The following is a 21,531-nucleotide window of genomic DNA, read 5'->3' as shown; positions in this document are numbered from 1 at the left end:
AATAACAAATTTCATCAGTGGCTTACTACATCCTTCACTGCATCAAGTGCTTTATGTAATTTCCTCTTTTATACTCAGAGAAATTCTGTGAATTATAGATTAACCCCCACTCTATAGATGGGCTTCCCTGATGGCTCATTTGGTAAAGAGTCCGCTTGCAAAGTGGGAGACCTGGGTTCAAACCCTGGGTTGGGAAGAACCCTGGAGAAGGGAACTACCCTCTCCAGTATTCTGGCCGGGAGAATTCCAGGGACTGTAAAGTCCATGGGGTTGGAGAGGGACTTTCACTTTCACTTTATAGATAACATGGCTTTGAAATGTTAAGTGAACTGCTGGAATACACAACCAGGAAGTAAATAGATGGCTATGGAAACATATAACTTTTTCTTTATTACCATTTTACAGGTTTACTAGTTATCATTTAAATCCACAACCAATGTGAACTGCTGGAATACACAACCAGGAAGTAAATAGATGGCTATGGAAACATATAACTTTTTCTTTATTACCATTTTACAGGTTTACTAGTTATCATTTAAATCCACAACCAATGTGGAAACTAGTATTGTGATTCTGCCACCTAAGATAATGTGCTTTTAAAAACATTCTAAGTTTGATCACTTTTTAAGATAAAATTCAATAGGCAACTCTTCTAATGTACATGTTTCTAGAACGTTATACACAGTAGTGATCTGAAGAGTGTATGTGTGTGTGCTCAGTCACACTCATAGAGTCAGTGTCTGACTCTTTGCAGTGCTATGAACTGTAGCCTGTCAGGCTCCTCTGTCCATAGGATTCTCCAGGCAAGAATACTGGAATGGTTCTCCAGGGGATCTTCCTGACTCAGGGATTCAATCTGTATCTCCTATCTCCTGCATCAGCAGGCTGGATTCTTTTACCTTTGAGCCACCTGGGAAGCCCCAATCTGAAGAGGCACTTAGGGGAAAAAAAAAAAAATCCAAGATAAAATGTTTTTGATAAAGCTACATATTTGGTAAAATAAACATTTTAACATCATCATGTTAATGAACAACATCATCATGTCAAATATTGAGAAGTCCTACAATTTAAAAATCTTTCTAAAAATTATTTTTTTTACAACAAAACAGCAAATATGACTGCTGCTTAAGTTCCACACTATCTTTCTTGTATCCCATTTGCTATTGTTCAGTTTCTCAGTCATGTTTGACTCTTTGAGACCCCATGGACTGTAGCCCTCCAGGCTTCCCTGTCCTTCCCATAAGGCTCTAATTAAGATGCTTATACATTCAGTTTCTTGTTCCTCAAAGTGGAATGAGAATTTACAGACATTTATGAAGCATTCTGAATATAGAATACATCTAGATTTTAATTGTCTACAAACCTATTACTTACTCCACCTATATCTATTTTTACCAATAGTCTTTATTGAGTATTTTCAAAAAGTATTTCATATTTTAACTCTGCTAATCTCAGAATTAAACTCACAGGAAGAAACTTCCATGTATGCTTGGGGCTAGTGCACTGGGATGACCCAGAGGGATGGTATGGGGAGGGAGGAGGGAGGAAGGTTCAGGATGGGGAACACATGTATACCTGTGGTGGATTCATTTTGATATTTGGCAAAACTAATACAATTATGTAAAGTTTAAAAATTAAATAAAATTAAAAAAAAAAAGAAACTTCCATGTATATATTAAAGAGAAGGTGCATGCTACTGACACCAGTTAGAATTTTTTTGAAGAAATAAAGTGTTGATCAAACACAGGTCAGCTGAAATAGTTTATTTTGTAGTAATAATGTATAGATCAGTTTTCCCCATAACACCACTGGAGGAATGCTGATCAGAGTGATCAGTCCTTCATTTTACTATTGGAAGTTACCTATACAAATTGGATGTTTATTTCTCCAAAAGAAATGTTCCTTTTTTATGTGTAAGTAGTTTGCTGGTTTTTTTTTCCTAACTAATAAGTAAGGGAAAATCCACTGTCAAAGTTAAATATATGCTTAATAAAAACAACTTTAAATCGTATACATTTTTTAAGCTTGTGATGCTTCTATCTAGTCAAAACAAAACAAACAAAAAAGACAAAGAACAAACACTTGTAGAATATGATGTTCTCTTTACTTGAATAGTTTGTTCTATCTTTCTCAAACTACTGCTACACAACCACTTCTTTCTGTAAAGTATTATCTTCTTCTGACCTCCTTCTCTCTAATTGAAGCGGTATCTCCATTGTGCAATTGGCTAAAGAATAGCATTAAAAGTAATTTATCATTTCCTGTTGCCTTCTTCTTTTGGGGTACAGACTGAAGGAAAGAAGGCATCAAACTGAAAACAAAGAGAGAGAGAGAATGATAATGACAATAGTGTAATACTGGGAAAAGATTAGGTCATTTCACTTCATTATTTTTTCCTAATTTTTCTTTTCTTCATATGATTTTATTTCTTCTTAGAAGTGTCCATTACTTACTCCGCACATATTTTCTTTCAGTGGGAACAGGTAAAAACTAATGGGGAATAGATCAAAATAGGAAATAGTAGTCTCTGGATTAGAGACATTACTCAGTCAGTTATGAAAGGTACACTCAATGTGGAGGCCAAAATGTTCTAGAGTCCCTTTAAATCAAAATAAAATTTGTATCATTGAGTAATTTATATCTATGCAATTAATAATAAGAAGAAAGTATACTGAACAAGAATTCAGACTGAATTTCTGCCCGTTTTGATATTTCAAAGAAACAATTATCATTCATAACCAAAAAGAAGTTTTAAACATCTAAACCAGTGTTTATTCATTTGTAAAATTGGAATTTTAACAATTGTCCTACTTCCTTAATAAATGTTTCAATATTTAAATAAGAAAACATATGTGCAACATTTTAATATATAATTATTATTTTGTAATAGCAAATAAATGTGTAAATTTTAATTCAAAATTTATAATATATATTCATAATCATACTTTGACTTCTCATTTAATGAATTTTGTTATTAAATAACCAGAAACTCTATATTGAAGGCTTTTGAATGTGTAAAAATTAATACTAAAATAATTAAATATATTTTAACAATGATGACATATTTGTTATTTTATTTTATTTAACCAAATACCAGAATTCTTATTTTTAGGTAGTGTTACTTGAAAAACTAACACACTGATTAATTCCTGAGATGATCTTTGGTGAGGTTATATTCCATCCATTTTATTGTATCATTATAATGCTGCTACTGCTACTGCTAAGTTACTTCAGTCGTGTCCGACTCTGTGCGACCCCATAGACGGCAGCCCACCAGGCTCCCCTGTCCCTGGGATTCTCCAGGCAAGAACACTGGAGTGGGTTGCCATTTCCTTCTCCAATGCATGAAAGTGAAAAGTCAAAGTGAAGTCGCTCAGTCGTGTCTGACTCTTAGCGACCCCATGGACTGCAGCCTACTAGGCTCCTCCATCCATGGGATTTTCCAGGCAAGAGCTGGGAGTACAACAGTAATATTAAGATTGAAGGTAGGAGGAGAAGAGGACAACAGAGGATGAGATGGTTGGAGGGCATCACTGACTCGATGGACATGAGTTTAAGCAAGTTCCAAGTTGGTGATGGACAGGGAAGCCTGGCATGCTGCAGTCCATGGAGTTGCAAAGAGTCGGACACAACTGAGCAACTGAACTAAACTGAACAGTAATATTTATAAGGCAAACATGTCCCCCTGTCTCACAAAATTTCTGGTGATTTATATAACAGTAAAATGAGCACTAAGTAACAGAGATGTGGATACATATCCACCTTAACCTATACTCCAAGAGGGACTTGTATATAAAATATGTTAATTAGTATAAACTGTGATAAATTCACAAATTAAAAATGCATATGTATCTCATAAGTAGATATATCCAAAAACCAAACATGCAAAAGACTCTATTATGACAAACTAGTTTTGTATAGATTGATTTACTTATTTCACAAATATTTTTCCACTCACCAAGCCACTCAGTGCCCCAGATAATACAAGGGCAAGTAAGGTAAAAATTCTTTCTTTTCAAGATCTATAGTGGGATAGAGGTATCTTATATGCATAAAAATAACTAAAATGCAAAGAAAGAACTGCTCGTTCCCCAAAGATATTTTATTAAGCTCAACAATAATGCAAAATAATTATGTGGTCTTACCAAATTGTGAAGTAAGTAAATCTGTAAATATGTACATGTATATAGGTATTTGGGTATATAAAGATGAAGACATATATATCTTCATGTGTTTAAATTTTGTTTTTTAATTTCGAGCAATTAATAAAGAATTACTGAAAAAAACAGCATTGAGCTACATTTAGAAAATGAATAGAACTTGGAAATCATTGAAAAGCCATTTTGGAAAATCAACTGATGAGGAAAAGAAAGCAACATAAAAGATGAGACTATAGCAAGAAGACCTACCTGAAACAAAGAATAAGTAATGAAATAAGTCCCTAAAGTATGCTGGAGCATATAGAAGTAAGCACATTACCAGAGGATCTTCATTTTGGCTGCTGTCAGCTAATCCCCTAAATTAATGAAAGTCTATTGTTAATGATATTTATAAAAATTATAATAGCTAAAATATATTGTTTACTTTGTATCAGGAATGATGCCAAGGAGTTTGCAAATCTTATCTCATAACCTGTAGGTTGAACATTATCATTAAATAATTTTATTGAGCAGTAACTAATCTTAATCAGTTTCCTGATCCAGTTTTTTTAATGATTCAAAGAAGTATGGCACTGTTTTTAAGATTCCAACCTAAATGCACATATGTGTATGTGTGTGTGTGTGTGTGTAGTCGCTGGGTGTGGTCTGATTCTTTGGAATCCCAGGGACTATAGTCCATCAGGGTTCTCTGTCCATGTGATTTCCCAGGAAAGAATACTGGAGTGGGTTGCCATTTACCCCTCCAGGAGATCTTCCTGACCCAGGTATAGAGCTAGTGAACTCCTGTTTCCTGTATCTTCTGCACTGCAGGTGGGTTCTTTACCTACTGAGCTGTCAGTGAAGCCCAAGTGCACATATATTTGTAGCTGGAAGTAAAAAAAAAAAAAAAAAGATGATGAGGATATTAAAAAGGTTTAGAGATATTTGAAAATGTTCTCTTCTTGTATACAGCAGAAGAAAAGTGAATCGAGATTTTAATGTCATTTCAGTCTCAGGTGTGTCCGACTCTTTGTGACCCTATGGACTACAGTACACCAGGCCTCCCTGTCCATCACCAACTCCCCGAGCTTGCTCAAACTCATGTCCATCCAGTCGGTGATGCCATCCAAGCATCTCATCCTCTGTTGTCCCCTTCTTCCCCACCTTCAATCTTTCCCAGTGTCAGTGTCATTCCAATGAGTCAGTTCACATCAGGTGGCCAAAGGATTGGAGTTTCAGCTTCAGCATCAGTCCTTCTAATGAATATTCAGGACTGATTTCCTTTAGGACTGACTGTTTTGATCTCCTTGCAGTCCAAGGGACTCTCTCAAGAGTCTTCTCCAACACCACAGTTCAAAAGCATCAGTTCTTTGGCACTCAGCTTTCTTTATAGTCCAACTCTCACATCCATACATGACTACTGGAAAAACCATAGCTTTGACTAGAGAGACCTTTGTTGGCAAAGTAATGTCTCTGCTTTTTAATATCCTGGAAGTCCCTTGATTTTAATGCAAATGAAGAAAATTAACAATAATTTACACATTAGTGATTTCCCCATATAAAATCATGCAAATTGTATGCTATGTGAAGCCAGGTGATATAGAAAAGACTAGATATTGTCTGCCAGAAATCAAGTGATTGTACATGTCAAATATGATGAGATTTTTTTAGAATGCCCAAGAAGTCAGAAAATCAGCTCATCAATTATTGAGATTAGAGAGAAGTGTCATACTTTCCATTGGGGGTAGAAAGTTCAAATTAATTCATAAAATTAAGTGGCTAAAGCATGGAAGTGCTATTTCAATGAAGAATTATTTGCAGAAGAATATCAAATATTGTTTGTTCTGTGGATCAAACAGAGGAACAGGTGATAATTACCAAGTGTTCCTTACATAAACTACTATTCCAACCAAGAAAAATGATTAATTCAAGTATACTGAGAAGAGTGTAGGATTTTAGAAGAAACATTTAATGATGACAAGATGGTTTTGATGCCTGCAAAAGCAACTGTCAGGAAGAAAATACATTTCTCATGAACATTCAGAATATGTCAAAAACTGACAATAAATTTAGGGGAAAATCCATGTAAAATAGTATTAAAGAGAGGAGAGTATGAAGGCAAAGCATCTCAAATGAAGGAAAAAATGAGTGAGAAATAGAAACAAGATGAACGATAGTCATCACATATTCTAAGTCTACTTTTTCAAGGCATCAAAAGGCTGCCCTGAATTAAAAGTAGGTGAGCCTCAGGAGGTATTAAGTAACAAACAGAACACCAGAAACATAATATAACATGCAACAATTTCTTTAACTAGATAGTCCTGGCCATAAGTTACAGCTATAATGTTGAAGGAAGGGTGAGAAAGAGAGAAAGAAAAGACACTGACCTTGAGCCCCAACTGTGTGCTAAGTACTGTTCTGGGCACATTCCAATGAATTATTACCAGGATTCAGAAATATATAGGAGTAGCTGTAAGCATTTCTATTTTACAGACAAGAAAACTGAGTCTCATAAAACCCAAATAACATCCCTGTGACCATAGAACTAATAGTTGGTGAAGTAAAAAGTCAAACATAACTTGTTTACACAACACTATTTGAGGATACAGACTGAACTACAAGGTAAATTCAATAGCCAAGACCTTATCTCTTATATCACTGTATTCTCAAAGAAAGTATCTAGCATAAGCCAAGGACTCAATAAATAAATGTTGAAAAACTGGTGAATGAATGTCTGAAAAAGAACATGTTTCTATAGGGAAAAAAACAAAATGAATGGATAAAACACAAAAGAAATTCCTGAAAGAAAAAAGGAAAATGAAAAAAATCAAGTATCCTAGAATTTAGTAAACATATTCTATACAAATAGCAAAATACAAAGTTCTTGAAGAATTTGCAACAATAGAAGTGAATGACTGTTATGTAAGACAGTTATAGTCTTTTGCAAAGGCAAAATAGATAAGAATATACTGTAATGTGAAATTTATAAAATAAATAAAATGTAGAAGAATACAGAAATCACAGGAGAAGGAAGGAGGAGTTAGAATTGGGTTATAGAGGGTTGAAAATTTTCTTGAATGATATGAGATAAAAACAGGACTTTATATTGGGAGAATTTTAGATAGCCGAAAAACAAATCATCATAAAATACACTATCCTCTTAGGATAAAATCTATCGAAAATGGATATGTAAACACATCTAAGAAGATTCTTAAATAACACAGCATTAGATAAAAAAAAGTTTTCATTCAATTAAGCTATAAACTCTGTATACTTCTACCAGCCATCAGAAAAAGGCAAACTATCTAATTCCAATGTTTCACTTTATTCAACTGTAATTAAACATAAAACTTTATAACATATTACTGACATGTTTAATGAATTTGGTATAAGTGCATCTTTTATTCATCCCTAATTTTTTTTTAATCTTCCCATCTATCTTGGGAAATAACAGTGCTCAACACTCTAGGCTGCCTAATACTTTTCAAAGGAGGGTTATAATTCAACTTGATTCAGCTGTTTAGTTATACCAGAATTAGCATTCAAAAGATTAATTTGGTTATGTCGAATACTATAGCAAGTAACAGCTTCTTTTTCTTTCTGTTAAGGAGTACAGTATACAAAAAGCTTCAAGAAATACTATGGTTTTTAAAAAAATAAGCAAGGGCTTTGGTGACACACATGTCTAGAATCAAACCCTGGTTATGCGATTTACTAGCTGTGTTAAAGCTCAGAAAGATATTCATCTTCTTTGAGTTGGTTTCTCCACTTATAAAGGAGAAAAATTTAGGTTGTTGCAAGGATCCAAGGATGTAACAAATGTATAATGCTTAACTACAGATGACATTCAAAGGCTGTTCTTTTTTTTTTCTTGTATTATCAATACCTTGTAATCATTATGGATAAAACCATTTGGGGATGAGAGGGTTTTTTTTTTCCCCCCAGAATATTTACAGTTTTAAGAATTGACTATTTTCCAACTACTAGTTCCCTTCTCCAGGGGATCTTTCTGACTCAGGGATCAAATCTGAGTCTCCCACATTGCAGGCAGATTCTTTACCATCTGTGCCACCAAGGAAGCCCTCTAAATAGTTAGAACTATATGATATACTCTAATACTCTCATCTAAAATAATGTAACAGTCTTCATCAAATACATAACACACATTCTTGATTATTTTAAAATGATTGTTAACTTAGTTACTAAAATGCAGCTGGTCCTTAATGATGTTTAATAAGCATTAAAGCCTAGTAAGCAATAAATTTATCAACTGTTTTTATGTTTTCTTAGGGACAGACACACAATAATCAAGTCATGAGGCTTGGAATAAAAGTCCTAGATTTGAATTCTGATTCAGTCACTACCTGTTCTACCTGAGGCAAGTTACATTACATTTTTAAGCCTGAATTTACTTAGCAATAAAGCTGGAAAAGCAATACCTTATCACATATTGTTGTGAAACTATGTCATATATAGTAGGTACTCAATACGTGTTAGTTGAATCTGAATCATGGTGTTGATGGCTTCGTCATGATTATGAACTTAAATCTTGTTGTTATGCATTTGGCAAATGTGCAGAATTTGAGCAAGCATTCATAATTCCTGAGCTTCTACTGAACATATTGTCTATGAATAAAAATAGCAATACAGACAGAGTGTTCTTGCCCATAGACTACATCTGAACTGCACTGCCTTCAGCATAACATACAGATGCCCTAAGAAACGATAAGTGCATGTCTAATCCTGAATAATTATTGGCTGTCTTATCGAGAATACACAGCTATTTTTTTTATTCTAACCCTCTTATCGACAATTCCAGTGTTGTCACCAGTCATCGCCTCTCCCATTCTAGACTCTGTCACAAATGTTCATCTTCACCCTCTAAACTCATCCACTGCCATCTCATTGTATTTTCTAATCCCTCTTATTTCTTCTTTTCTGTCTCTTCTCATTTTTCCTTCTGTCCTTGATGTTTCATGCGAATACCCAATTACAGGGATCTCTTACTTCTGGTAAGTGAATCAAATCACCATCAGTTTGTTGAGCATACAATTTGGGGTTTCACTACTATTGAGTTATCTGGGTCTGCACCCTATAAATAAAACCTTTTATAGTGTGTTTCTACTTCCAGATTTGGAGTCTTCTGACTTGGTCATTGGGCTCAGCAACAACAAATACAAGTATGCCCATTAAGTAGGATCTTTAAAATATAAAATGTCAAGATTTAGCTAAACTACTTTATGCTATTGCTGCCCATGCATCCACTCTGTGACTAAGTGGGCACCAAGTGGGCCAAAGAGACCCTGAGCTGACACTAGTCCCTCCAGCCGGTGCGTGTCCTAGATAAGCTGAGAAGACTCACAGGCAAATGTAAGTTCTGACATCATTTCCTCAGCAATCCCTGTGACCAACATTCTCCCCTGCCTCCCAACTTGTGCCTTCCCCTTAGATAAAATCTAATTCTTTTTGGTTGGAAGTGACCAATCTGTCCTTCACCACGGAACCCTATATCATTCCACCCAGGAACCACAATAAAGTAATGTGCCCCCGGTCCTGCTGCTCTCTCTACAAGCATCTTGCCTTGACCTCCCTGTGCAGCCCCTAGAGGTGTGCAGTCTACTTCATCTAAGCCCTGTGAGTAAAAACTTCTTTATTTCAAATTTCCGTGCAGTCTTCTGTTGACCCAAGGCTCAGCTCACCATCTGCTACCACAGGACTTCACTTAAGCATTATTTAACAACATCACAACAAAAATATATCTTCAATTGATACTACACAGTGGTTTCACAAATGATTGGTAAAATGACTTAAATGAGGAAAATATGCCCATATCAATAAGTACTGCCAACACATTTCAGACTGAGACTAGGAGAACACAAGCAGATTAAAATCATCAGCTGATATAGATGTTGTGCTTGCTAAAGGGCAGATAATATGTTAGCATTTTACATGCATTATCTCATATGATCCATGTTGTTCTGCCAGGGAGGTGCCAACTAAAGACATTTGTTCAAGGTCACACAGCCAGGAAATAGAGAAGTAGATAATCAAACTCGCATTATTCCCATTCTGGACACCTCAAAGCATGACAGGTTTCAATGCAACTAATCAATTACAATAAAAGATAAACTCTGTGGATAAGCTAAACTAACTCTTTGTATCTATTATTTCATATAAGCGATGTGTGAACAAGAAAAGTGATCAATGACATATACTCAAGAAGACAAGTGAGCATTTAACTCAATAACTTATATATAATTTCTTTTTGTGAACATATTCTCCCCATATTAGCCTCTGATCCAACTGCAGGCCAAGGTAAAGTGCTAATCTACCTTTTAAAATAAACATAAATGGACTAGTAACACTGAAGGAAGATATATACTTAGTGTATTTTTTCAGAACTTCAGTATACACAGTGTGTGAATATGTGTCTGTGTGTGTGTGTGTGTATATATATATATATATATATATATATATATATATCTCACTTCATCATGGGGAGGGTATACATTTAGGATCATTCTGATTATTTAATAAATTATATGAAATATAATTGATTCCTTTTTATTACAATTATTCCATGTAGGATAATATAGGCTGAACTTTATGTATCCCGGTGATCTAAAGTCTTAGGTTTTGATTAGAAGTCACTTATATATCATACTTTCTTCCTGGCCTTTCTTCTCTCTTTTCCTTCAGCTCTCCTTCAATTCCTTCACTCCACATTCAGATTTTGAGAACTAACAATGTGCCAGCAATGTGTTAAGTAATACAGATGTCATTTTCTATTTAGCTGATCAGTTACCAAGACATTAATTTGAAAATAAGTTATTTACAAATCAGATATATCTAAATATGATCTCCTATAAGAAATATTATAGCATTAGGAAAACTTTATGTTCCCTTTGACTTATTTACGCAATATTCTGAAACAATAGTATGTGATATAATTGGAGAGAATAAACAGAAAATACTCTCCTGCCTTCTGATTATAGCTCTTATGTTCATAGTATCTCTTAAATCCTTATAACATCTTTTAACTTAGTTGCATGAGAGGAAAGGGGTTTCTGAAGACAACAGAACAAACACACTTTTCCCCCAGTGCCCTTTAACTCATCCAAAATCTCTCAGTACTTCATGGTAGCAGCTATAGTTTTAAATAAGCCCAATCTTGTAGCATGAGTATGGGCACCGGACCTGTGTCCAAAGGACTTAGTGAAATTCAGTGAAAAATAATTTAGTTCTGGACCAAAAAGTGTTATAAACATCCTCCTTAAATTGAACAAATTACCAGCTAAAGTATAATGTATTGGCTTCTCTTCAAAACAGCAACACTAATACTGGCAACACTGCCAAATTCCTCCTTTCCTATATTCCCCTTTTCCTAGAGAAAGTGATTAAAAGACCAAATTTCATGCCAGCTGGATGCTTAAGAGCATCAAAGGTCTTCTGTCAGGATTCAGAACTTGATATGGCTTAGAAAACACTATGCTAATAGATAACCTCCTCAACATTATAAATCAAAGCCATATGACCACATTAAAATTCTATCAGCTAGTATCAATACTCTGTGGTTTATAAAGTACAGTTGACCTACCTCTGGGAGATAGTCAGAATGATACAAAAGTTAAGCTCTGGCTTGGGGAGTGTAGCTACTTTTCACAATTGAGATTATTCATTCTCAACAAATACCCAATTCTCTATACCTCTGTATCTTTATTGATTTTATTTAATTGAAACCTTAGGAGAAAGGAAGAGGAGACTCCATGAGTTGAGGCAGGAAAAGAAAAAATGTTAGAAGGTTACAATGGACACTTTGCTACTTTGAACTGTTCCTGTTATCAGCTAATTATAATTACAAAGAGCAATAGCCTTCCTATATAATTTAAAATCTTAGATCTTCTGAAAACTATTAAATACATCTCAATAATCTTAAAACTGTACCTTATAATTGCATTACAAACTTTTTCTGATGAAATCTACAGTAAGAAATACATCTAAATGACAGAGTATAAACACACAAACATAAAAAAATAAAAGTTTAATCAAATAAAACTTACCTTTACTATGTATAATGCTTTCTACCATATTTTAGTACAATTTATTAAAAAAAATACCTTTAGTAGCTAATACATTTTCTTCAAGACTCACTAATAGCTTGTATCCTGCAATTTAAAGACACTGAATTATTCCAATGTATGTGTCTCAATCCAATAGGACTTCTGCAGGCATTACTTAAAGACAGAGACTATTGATAAATGGATTCAATAAAAAGTACTCAATCACGATAAGCACGCAGATCTATTGCAGCAATAAAGATACCGAAATTATTAAAATTTGAAATAATTAATAATCTAAAGGAAAAATACATTTAATCTTTTGCTTATCCTTCCAAAAATTCATTAATTTAAAATATAGTGGCAGTTGGCTTGATATAGGCAAGATTCAATATTAAGGCCCTAGAAATGGATGAACAACAGTCATAAAGTTTACAAACCCAGGTGTTTTGCCAATCAACTTTAACACAGTATAAAAGAAAAATACTTGAACAAAACATCAAAAAACTTCTATTATTAAATTTCTCCAATATCTTATAAATTGTCACATTTTAGATATGGTGTACTAATTATTAGTGTACTGCCAAACTCCTCTGACCATGGGGATTCTCCAGGCAAGAATACTGTAGTAGGTTGCAATGGGATCTTCCTAGTGCAGGTATCAAACTCCGGTCTCCCACATTGCAGGCAGATTCTTTACCAGCTAAGTCACCAGGGATGACCAACAATACTGGAGTGGGTAGCCTACCCCTTCTCCAGGGGATCTTTCTGACCCAGGAATCGAGCCAGGGTCTCATGCATTGAAGACAGATTATTAACTGAGCTACCAGGGAAGTCCAATTAAAATCCAATTTGCTAATGACAGTGCCTATGTAGAAAATCCTGGATTTTACTCTCTTAATAGCCTGGGAAGTTTGTTTCCATTGTTGAATTTGAAACACATAAAATATCTGACAAAAAAGCACGTGATGCCATTTAAAAATTCTTCTACAAAAGCAAGAAAGCAGGCAATACAATGATCCAAAAAAAAGAGCAATACATTTTATTTTCCCTTATACATAGAAATGTCCATGACAATCTGTAATGGATCAACAAAGCTGTAAGAACAATGAAATGAAGAAATGAGTCAAGTCCAACTTCTGTCCCAACTCAGGAAAATCCTCTCTAGAGCATCATTTAGAGATGACTATTAGGAAATCAATGCTGAGAAAGAGATGGTTAGACGGCATCACCGACTCAATGGACATGAGTTTGAATAAACTCCAGGAGATGGTGAAATGCAGGGAAGCCTTAAGTGCTGCAGTTCATGGGGTTGCAAAGAGTCAGGTACAACATAGCAACTGAACAACTGCATTATTCATGGTTTAAAGTTACCATCTTTCCTGCGAAAGTGTGGAGAAAAGCAGCAAAAGTAGGACTTTATGATGACTGCTGTTTATATTGGAGCCAGACATTTATATAATATCTTTTAGAAAGATATTATTTTGAAGCATGTAAGGGGAAGGTCACTGCATCATCTAATACTCTGTTAAACGAGAAAGTAAAAAAAAAAAACAACTAATAAAGCTTCCCTTAGCTCTTCCATGTTAGAAATACGTTGTCTATAATGTTTTAGTGTATGACATTTTGAACAGGATATGGTAGAAAGGTGATCTGATTTCTAATCAAAAGTTTCAAATGGCTTGAGAGACTTATTTGTACAATGGTTACATGCACTTTTATGATCATACACTTCATATATTTCATAAGAAATTGGAAACTCTGATTTGTTCTTCAGGTATTAAGCTACAAAAAAGAAAGGTCTTTAATTCCTATTGATTTCAATAGTCAACACTGTAGGAATTAGTTCAACATTTTGATCACATATCCACAGAGTTTAGCCCTGGTTCTCTTTTGCTCAGTCAAAAAAAAAAAAAAAAAGAAAGAAACAGTATTATTGATTCTTCCCAATTTATATTCATCAACTATTTTTCCCATTCATATCATTGGTATATTATTTATACTTCAATTAATTATTTAACATTATATTTAATTAAAATGTATATAATTGGTTTATTGTATTCACCATAGTCTGGGTGTGGACAATACCCCAAATATCCATCTTTCTTTTTTGTAATATGCTCCAGTGTTATTATGGTTCTATTCTTGCCTCCTTAAACAACTATTACATCCAGTGCTAGGAAGCAACTATTTATGTTACCATGAGCAATATTCAGTATAGTTAAAAATCACTAAAACTATTACTTCTCAACACATATTAATCAGGGTTCTATCAGAAAAATGTAAACCACTCTGAATATTTAAAACTTAGAGGATTTAATTCAGAGAATTGACTGCAAAGATGATGGAAAAGTTGATAAGAAGAACAGGTGATGGTAAGACAACCCGACGGTTAAAATACTAGGAAGCTACTACTACTCTTAGGATGGAAGAACAAATGGGTGAGGCAGTATACAGAAGCCCAAGTTGGTTATCCAGTGGAAAATGGAGCAAAGAGCTTCCAGTGGGAGATGGGGACACTGCTGAGCACTGCCCAAAGCAATGTAGGAGGGGAGAAACACCTTGGCCTCTCACTCATCATGTACTCCCATCTCCCAAAACCACCTACCACAGGACAACCACAGTCTGAAAACAGCTGACATGAAGAACGAGGGAATACAGCCTGGGGATTAGCTTCATTGTCTCTCTCTAACAGCAAAGCATAGCAGAAGGATAAAAGTTGGATCTGGTCAATAAGGCCCAGAAATGTCACTTACAGGATGTGAATAATTCTTCAAACATTTTGCAACTCAGGTATTTCAGAATTAATTTAGTTCATGAAGCTATTTAACTGTAAATTCAACTATTTAAAATAAGTAGTTCATTAACATGCTTGTGCTCAAAGATTTATACAACCACATGGGTTAATTAGTCCTTCTGGACTAAAAAGACTAGAAAAATATAAATCCATCTGGAAAATTTTAAAATGCTATGTTGTTCTTTAATATAATGAATGATTATGTATTAATGCATCAAGTAGTGCCTCATGTTGATACAACAGTTCTACACATCACTACAGGTAACATTGTAGCATTTTATTCCATATTTTGGAGCATATTTTTCCAAAATGACTCAGCATGACCATTTATTACCCCTTCTCTTTTGAAAAGAATGAGAAAAACCTCAGAATTAAAAAAAAAAAAAACTGTTCAATAACACTATTCAACTATTCAATAAGCATATAGGCTTTTAAATAATGCCTTAATGTTATAAATTGCAAATGCCTGTAGAGTTGAACAGTGTGTTTGCACCACATAAATAGGTAGGAATGACTCAACAAATGAGTTTGAAGAGACTCTACCGTTGAAGACACTCTTCAATGATATTCAAAAAGTATAGTATAATTGAGGTATACTGCTATTGACAATTCTGCATTCTTATACATCATTTACTTTCTTGTATCCAATAGCATGCATTTCAAAACAAAACTAATTTAATGTAGTCTAATCAAAAGGCAAATGAATTGAGCAAAGTCTGAGAAGTAATAAATACTTGTGATATCCATTTATAAATCTACTCGTAAGTTTTGTGACTTCCAATGGAAATAGCTTCTATGTAAATGCACTTTATGTTCTGTGATTGAAGCAAAAGTCTTCTGCCCTATTACAATATCATTATTAGGATCTCATATAACTTTCACTGAAATCTATTGCATTAAAATGACAAAGTTATGTTCAACTTTGCTAACGTAAAAGAAGATATCACATTTAAGAAAAGAATCTCTCTTCCTTCCTTTGATTAAAGGATGACAAGTAGAGAATGGGGTATTTTGAATTCATATCAGGATGGCAGCTTAAAATGTACAAAATTCATAGATGAGTTGAAGTAGAAACAGATGAAAGAACTCTCTTAAAAATGACATGTCTTTTTAAAAACTGGGAGGATATAAATGAGGTTGTTCCTTGTATTGTCTCAAAAGAATATTAAACGTTTTTGGACATGTCGACATAACTGTATTTGTTAATAAGGTAAGAATAAAGTGACTGATTCACATTAAAGCAGCTGCAAAACTACAAAAAAAATCATCTGAAATTTATGTATTAGGCCAGAGCAGAGTTATGTTCCCCTTGGTTTTCTAGATCTAGAAACACTGGGTCCTAATGCATGACCAGTGTGGTTCTGGAATGTCCTGTTCTTTGCTACATCACCTGATAAAACATCAACTCAGATCTTCCAGGTACTACAAAATACAATTTGAAGACTAGAGAAAAAGTTCATTTCTCCATATACAGATTAACAAGTTCTATTAAGCATAAAATATCAATAAGTAGTCAATGTGGTAGCAATCTAATATCTAGTATCTCAAAATTTAGTGAAAATGTTAATTTGTACTGGTAGCAAATTACAATGTGCTCCAGACATCCATGCATTTATTTAAAGTAAGGGAGGTACCAAGTGTTATTGTATTGAATAGATGCATCATTAAATACTTCAACAAGAATGTCCAAATATCTCAAGTGAATTCTTCAGAGATTTATCAGTGAGTATCATTATTAGACATAAGGGACATTTTGACATTTAATATATTGCTTCACTAAGCTTAAGAGGCAAAGTTAAAATGATAAGAATGTTGAAATTATTAAATGGAACTTCATTATAAGTCTTCTAATCCAAACAGAGAAGGTGATTTATAGAATGATAGGTATAGTTAGTGGATCACAGAATGGATTCCCTTTTGTATGATAACAAAATGTAAGAAAAGGTTTGCTTTTCTTGATTCTTTTCTCTAAAACAGACACTCTGGCATTTAGGAGATAGAAATGTATCATTTGACCTTTAAACTTCTGTTTCATTAATGTACCACAAGCAACAGAGTCACTGATTGACACATTTGCACTTTCAGGCCTTTAGCACTTAAAGTTATTTGATAACTGTTATGCCACTATTTGCTTTTTATGAGATACTTGGAGGAATATGTTACATTAAAAAGAGTAAAACATGTAAAGCTTAATAAACAATATCACATAATTCAGTAAAGTGTTCTCTTGAGTACTAGATTTCTGTACTTTGATGTGAAGGCATGTTTGTATGAGGGAAGATTTTGGGTTTTTGTTTTGTTTTGTTTTCTAATGAATTAGATAATTACACCAAATACAATTCCAAGTATCCAAAGTGAAAACTTTGGATCATTACTTTTGATGAAAAATATCTCACCTGACTTACACTCAAATAGTCCTTAAGCTCTTCTGTACTGGTATATGAACAGAGTAAATACCAGTTGCAGGAAAAATAACTGATGCAATTTAACATTTTTTTAAGAGAGAGAGGGTTTCTTACAACTATATATGTTTAAAGTATTTAAAACGTATGGTCAATGTAAAATGATAAAAAAAAAAAAAAAATGGAATCAGTCCCTAGAGAATTCTAGAATTACTGTAAACCAATTACTTTGAGTAAAAAGTAATGCGGATCAGATTTGTTTCATATGGAAAAAAAAAAAAGAAAGATTCTGTTTATTTTTTAAGAAAACTGTAATTGGTTAGAAACATTATTCAAAAGAAACAGAGATACCATTCTCTTTAAAAAGTTTAAAAGTCAAAAGTTCTCTAAACTAAGATATGACAAAATTCAGGATACAGCATGTAAATGGATGAGGTAGGTGCACACAAGTAAACAAGGACTGCACCAAACCAACAAAACTGGAAAAATATTGCTGCCGCTAGTTAGAGAAGCTTCACTATTGGCAGCAATGAGTGAATGAAACATAGGTCTCCTAGAAGCAGACCATGAGTTCAGCTATTTTAATTAGCCATAGTAGTCATTAGATTATTCTCTAAAAACAAAACACCCAAGATACACCATCAAGAGACAAGCAGTCTATCAAATCCTTTAGATTGAAAATGTTAATGCTCATTACAAATAGGCAATATGCTACTACAACTATATAGATTGCAGTTCCCATGATATGTGTTTGCAGGCTCTAAAGACAGCACTTCATCCTTACCACTGTTGTTTAAACTTCCAAAACAAACTTAATATAAAGAATATCACCAAGGGTTTAATTTATATCCTCAGTGTGACCAAACCAAAAGTTCATCTCTTTTATCAGCAATTCGAGGTATTTTACTAAGTGGCAACAAACTGTTACTTTTGTACACATCCAGTAGCTTTGTGTTTACAGTAGAGATATGCACTATAAACTAGTATCTATTAGAAACTGTAACAGTATTCTACATTAATTTGTACTCATAGGCATGTTTAAGAAGGTGTAAATCGTTTACCACACCCAGATCCAAGATCATTAAATTTACAATATATTGCATGTTTCAAATAAAACATAGCCCTCTCTGTTTCACCTTAAACATGCCACATACACTGATTTTCTGCAATCTGTACTTATAAGCCAACTACCACCCAGTGGAGAGAAAGGATATCTTTCAGAATCTATGTCAGGTGGGGGTGTCACAGGCAGAAGGGAAGGCTATAGGAAATGAAGGTATAAGGGTATTTAGCCTTGTTTAGATCTAAGCACTGCTGATCATCAATTTATATTTTCACAGGAGAAAAAACGTTACCAGACTCTTACAGCAATGTTGTTTATAGATAAAATTAGGCTACAGATGTTCATTAGTGACAAAACATTTCAATGCCCAAGCTTGGGGAAAAGAAGGGAAGAAGGAAGAGTGAGAAAAAGGAGCCAAGACTTAAAAGGGAGGAAAAGGGAAAGATGAGGGGATACAGAGTAGCAGAGAAAGGGAGAGACAGTGTGTATACATGTGTGAGTGACAATGTGTGGAACAGTGAAGGAGGGAGCGGGTGCCTTTTTAGAGAGTAGAAGAGAATCTGAATGTGAAAGTGGTTGTTAGGGAGAGTATGGAAGTGCCAGCATGTATGAGAATGTGAAACAGAATATGTGAGTGAGTGTGGTTATGAAAAAGAGATTTGTGAGGGTGAGAAAATGGAACTGTAAGGGGTTAGAGGGAGCACACATGTGTGTGTGACAGGGATGGGAAACAATATGGGGAAAGAGATGGGAAATGTGGAAGTCAAGCTCGCAGACCAGGGATATTAATGAGAAAGAAAAACGAAGAATGGAGAAAGGTAAAGAATGGAGGAAAGTGTATTAAATAAAAGGATCAGAAATTAGAGTGGTGGAAATGAAAAAGAAAACATGAGGTGAAAAAAGAATGGGAGGAAAAACAGAAAAGCAATAAAAAGAGGTAATGGATAGAAAAGAGTAAGAAGGAGGGGAATTGGAAAAAAAATAAAAACAAAACGAAGGAAAGAAAAAAGCGGGGGGCAGGGGGACAAAGCGATAAGAGGAAAGAAAGAAAACTGAAAAGGGAGAAATTGAGCCTAAATGTCCAAGTGAGAGGGAAAATACATGGGAGCAGGGAGCCAACAATTGGAAAAAGTCGCTTAGGTTACAGTAAAATAGAAACAAACCTGATAAACTTGTCAGACTCTCCAAGAGTACCCCAGGACAGTAAAACTGAGACCTTGTGAACTGAGTTTCCAAGTGGCATTGGCCCCTCCTAAACCTCACACTTCACTCATCTCAGGGCTACTTGGCGTTCCGGCAAAGTGCTTAAGCATCACCAGTTCTGTTTGCCACCTGCCCCGGAGTAAAGGGGCCACGGATCCAGGCAGAATCAGCACCTGGACTTCCTGAAATGCGGTCCTTTTGATAGAGATCACCACCAGCATCTTTACTTGGTTTTAAAAGACCGCAAGAAAGGTGGAGAGACAGACAGACAGATTGAGACAAGTACGAAAAGCACGACGTTCCTCCTACCTAAGCACCGCCGTGTCCCCTTTTCTGACCATCATGTTGTCCACAGCCGCCCAGGGGAAGTCCACACTCTGTCCAGCCGGGAGGCAGGAGGGTAGCAGGCAGCACAGGCTGAGGAGCACCGCCGCCAGCCACTGGTTCGAGCAACAAGCACCCTGCACCAACAGCATCATGTCCATCCCTGCTAGGGCTGCTCACTCTCCAGCAGCTTTCAGCTCGCACTCCCCCACCCCCTGGTGCTGGCGAGTCTTCCCAGGAACCAGGCGGCGCGCCACAGGATTTTTTTTTCCCCTTCTTTTTCCCCCTCTTTCTTCTTCTTCTTCTTCTTTTTTTTTTTTTTTAATTCTTTTTAATTTGGTGGGTAGGTGGGTTTCTTTTCTCCCCCCGCCCCACACCTAGTTGTTGGGTGTTGTTTCTCTCTTTTTTGCCTCCCCTCCTCCTCTTTGCTTTCCCTCCCTCCCTCCCCTCCCACCCCCTAGCACCACTCTACACCTCCTCTCGGTTGCTTTTGGCCGAGTCCGGAGTGTGTCTAATTCTCCGGCGGCTCGCGCACTATCTAGCGAGGAGTGGAGCGCGCCGGCGAGTGAGGGAGGAGGCGCGGCGACGGCGGAGGCAGGGCGATCGGCGGCGGAGGCTGCAATAGCAGCAGCAATAGCAGCCGAAGCAGCGCGGAGCGCAGCGGCGGCCGGCGGCCCCCGGGCTCGCGCGCGTTGCCAAGCGGCCGTTTCCTTAGCAACCCCGCCCGGGGACTGAGGATGCAGCAGGGAGGGGGAAATGAAGTGGCGGGGGGTGGGGGGGGGGGGGGTGGTAGGCAGAAAGAAAACGGAAAAAAAAAAAAAAAAAATCGGGAAGAGGTATATTATTATAAAACTGAGAGAAAAAAAAAAAGAAAAGAGAGAGAGAGAGACATCGGAGACAGAACGCTTCCCTTCCTGTCGTACACACTAGAGTGATGCTTTGCTAGAAAAGTCTCCGCGTCTGGGCTGAGGTGAAGAGAGCAGAGCGACGCTTTGCTTTCCCTCTCCGGTGCGTTTTACCTCTTGAGGCACCATAACTTTTAAGTCCTCCAAGTTGTGGTAGGCGCCATCATGACGCCAGGGACTGTGAGGTTTTGTTGTTGTTTTTTTTTTTTTTTTTCCCATCTTGCCCGAGCGACCGCCCCATAGTTGACTCTTTACCTCTTTTCGGAAATAGGGACGGTAGAGGGGGTTACTGTTTTTTTGAGGGGACAGGCGGGTGGGGATGCTTGCAAAGCTTAGGGTAAAGCAGCTGGCGTGTCTATTGGGTCAGTCGCTGAGGGCTGGAAGGCGGTCCCCCTCCACCCCCGACCCCGTGCATGTTGACACTAAATTGTGTGTGTGTGTGTGTCTGTGCCGGGTATGGTCAGAGCGGAGAGTGCGCGGATCTGTGTGTGTAGTAAGCGCGCTCCTGTAATGCGCGCGAATCGTGCACAAGGGGCCTGTGAGCGTGCGGCACGCAGGCGCGCTGGGAGGGACAGGGTGGGTCTTGACGGGATGGAGTCGGGAAGAGACTGCAATCAAGTATTTTAATTGTGTACAGCCAG

General features: G+C 36.1%; 1 protein-coding gene across 2 annotated transcripts in view; it reads right to left on the bottom strand.

Moving 5' to 3' along the window:
- Nucleotides 1-20,397, bottom strand: part of NEGR1 (neuronal growth regulator 1) — a 1,040,964-nt gene extending 1,020,567 nt beyond the window's left edge. The window contains exon 1 of one of the 2 annotated variants that reach the window (XM_070786319.1): nucleotides 19,971-20,397. In XM_070786319.1, coding sequence (XP_070642420.1) covers nucleotides 19,971-20,146 — 176 coding nt within the window. In that variant the 5' untranslated portion in view covers nucleotides 20,147-20,397. The remainder of the gene's footprint in view (nucleotides 1-19,970) is intronic. The other variant, XM_019957265.2, reaches the window with a different exon arrangement.
- Nucleotides 20,398-21,531: the final 1,134 nt, after the last annotated feature.

The sequence above is a fragment of the Bos indicus genome, chromosome 3, assembly GCF_029378745.1.
Source record: "Bos indicus isolate NIAB-ARS_2022 breed Sahiwal x Tharparkar chromosome 3, NIAB-ARS_B.indTharparkar_mat_pri_1.0, whole genome shotgun sequence".
Lineage (NCBI taxonomy): Eukaryota > Metazoa > Chordata > Mammalia > Artiodactyla > Bovidae > Bos > Bos indicus.
The sequence above is the reverse complement of the archived record's forward strand: the minus strand, read 5'-3'. Positions and strand labels throughout refer to the sequence as shown.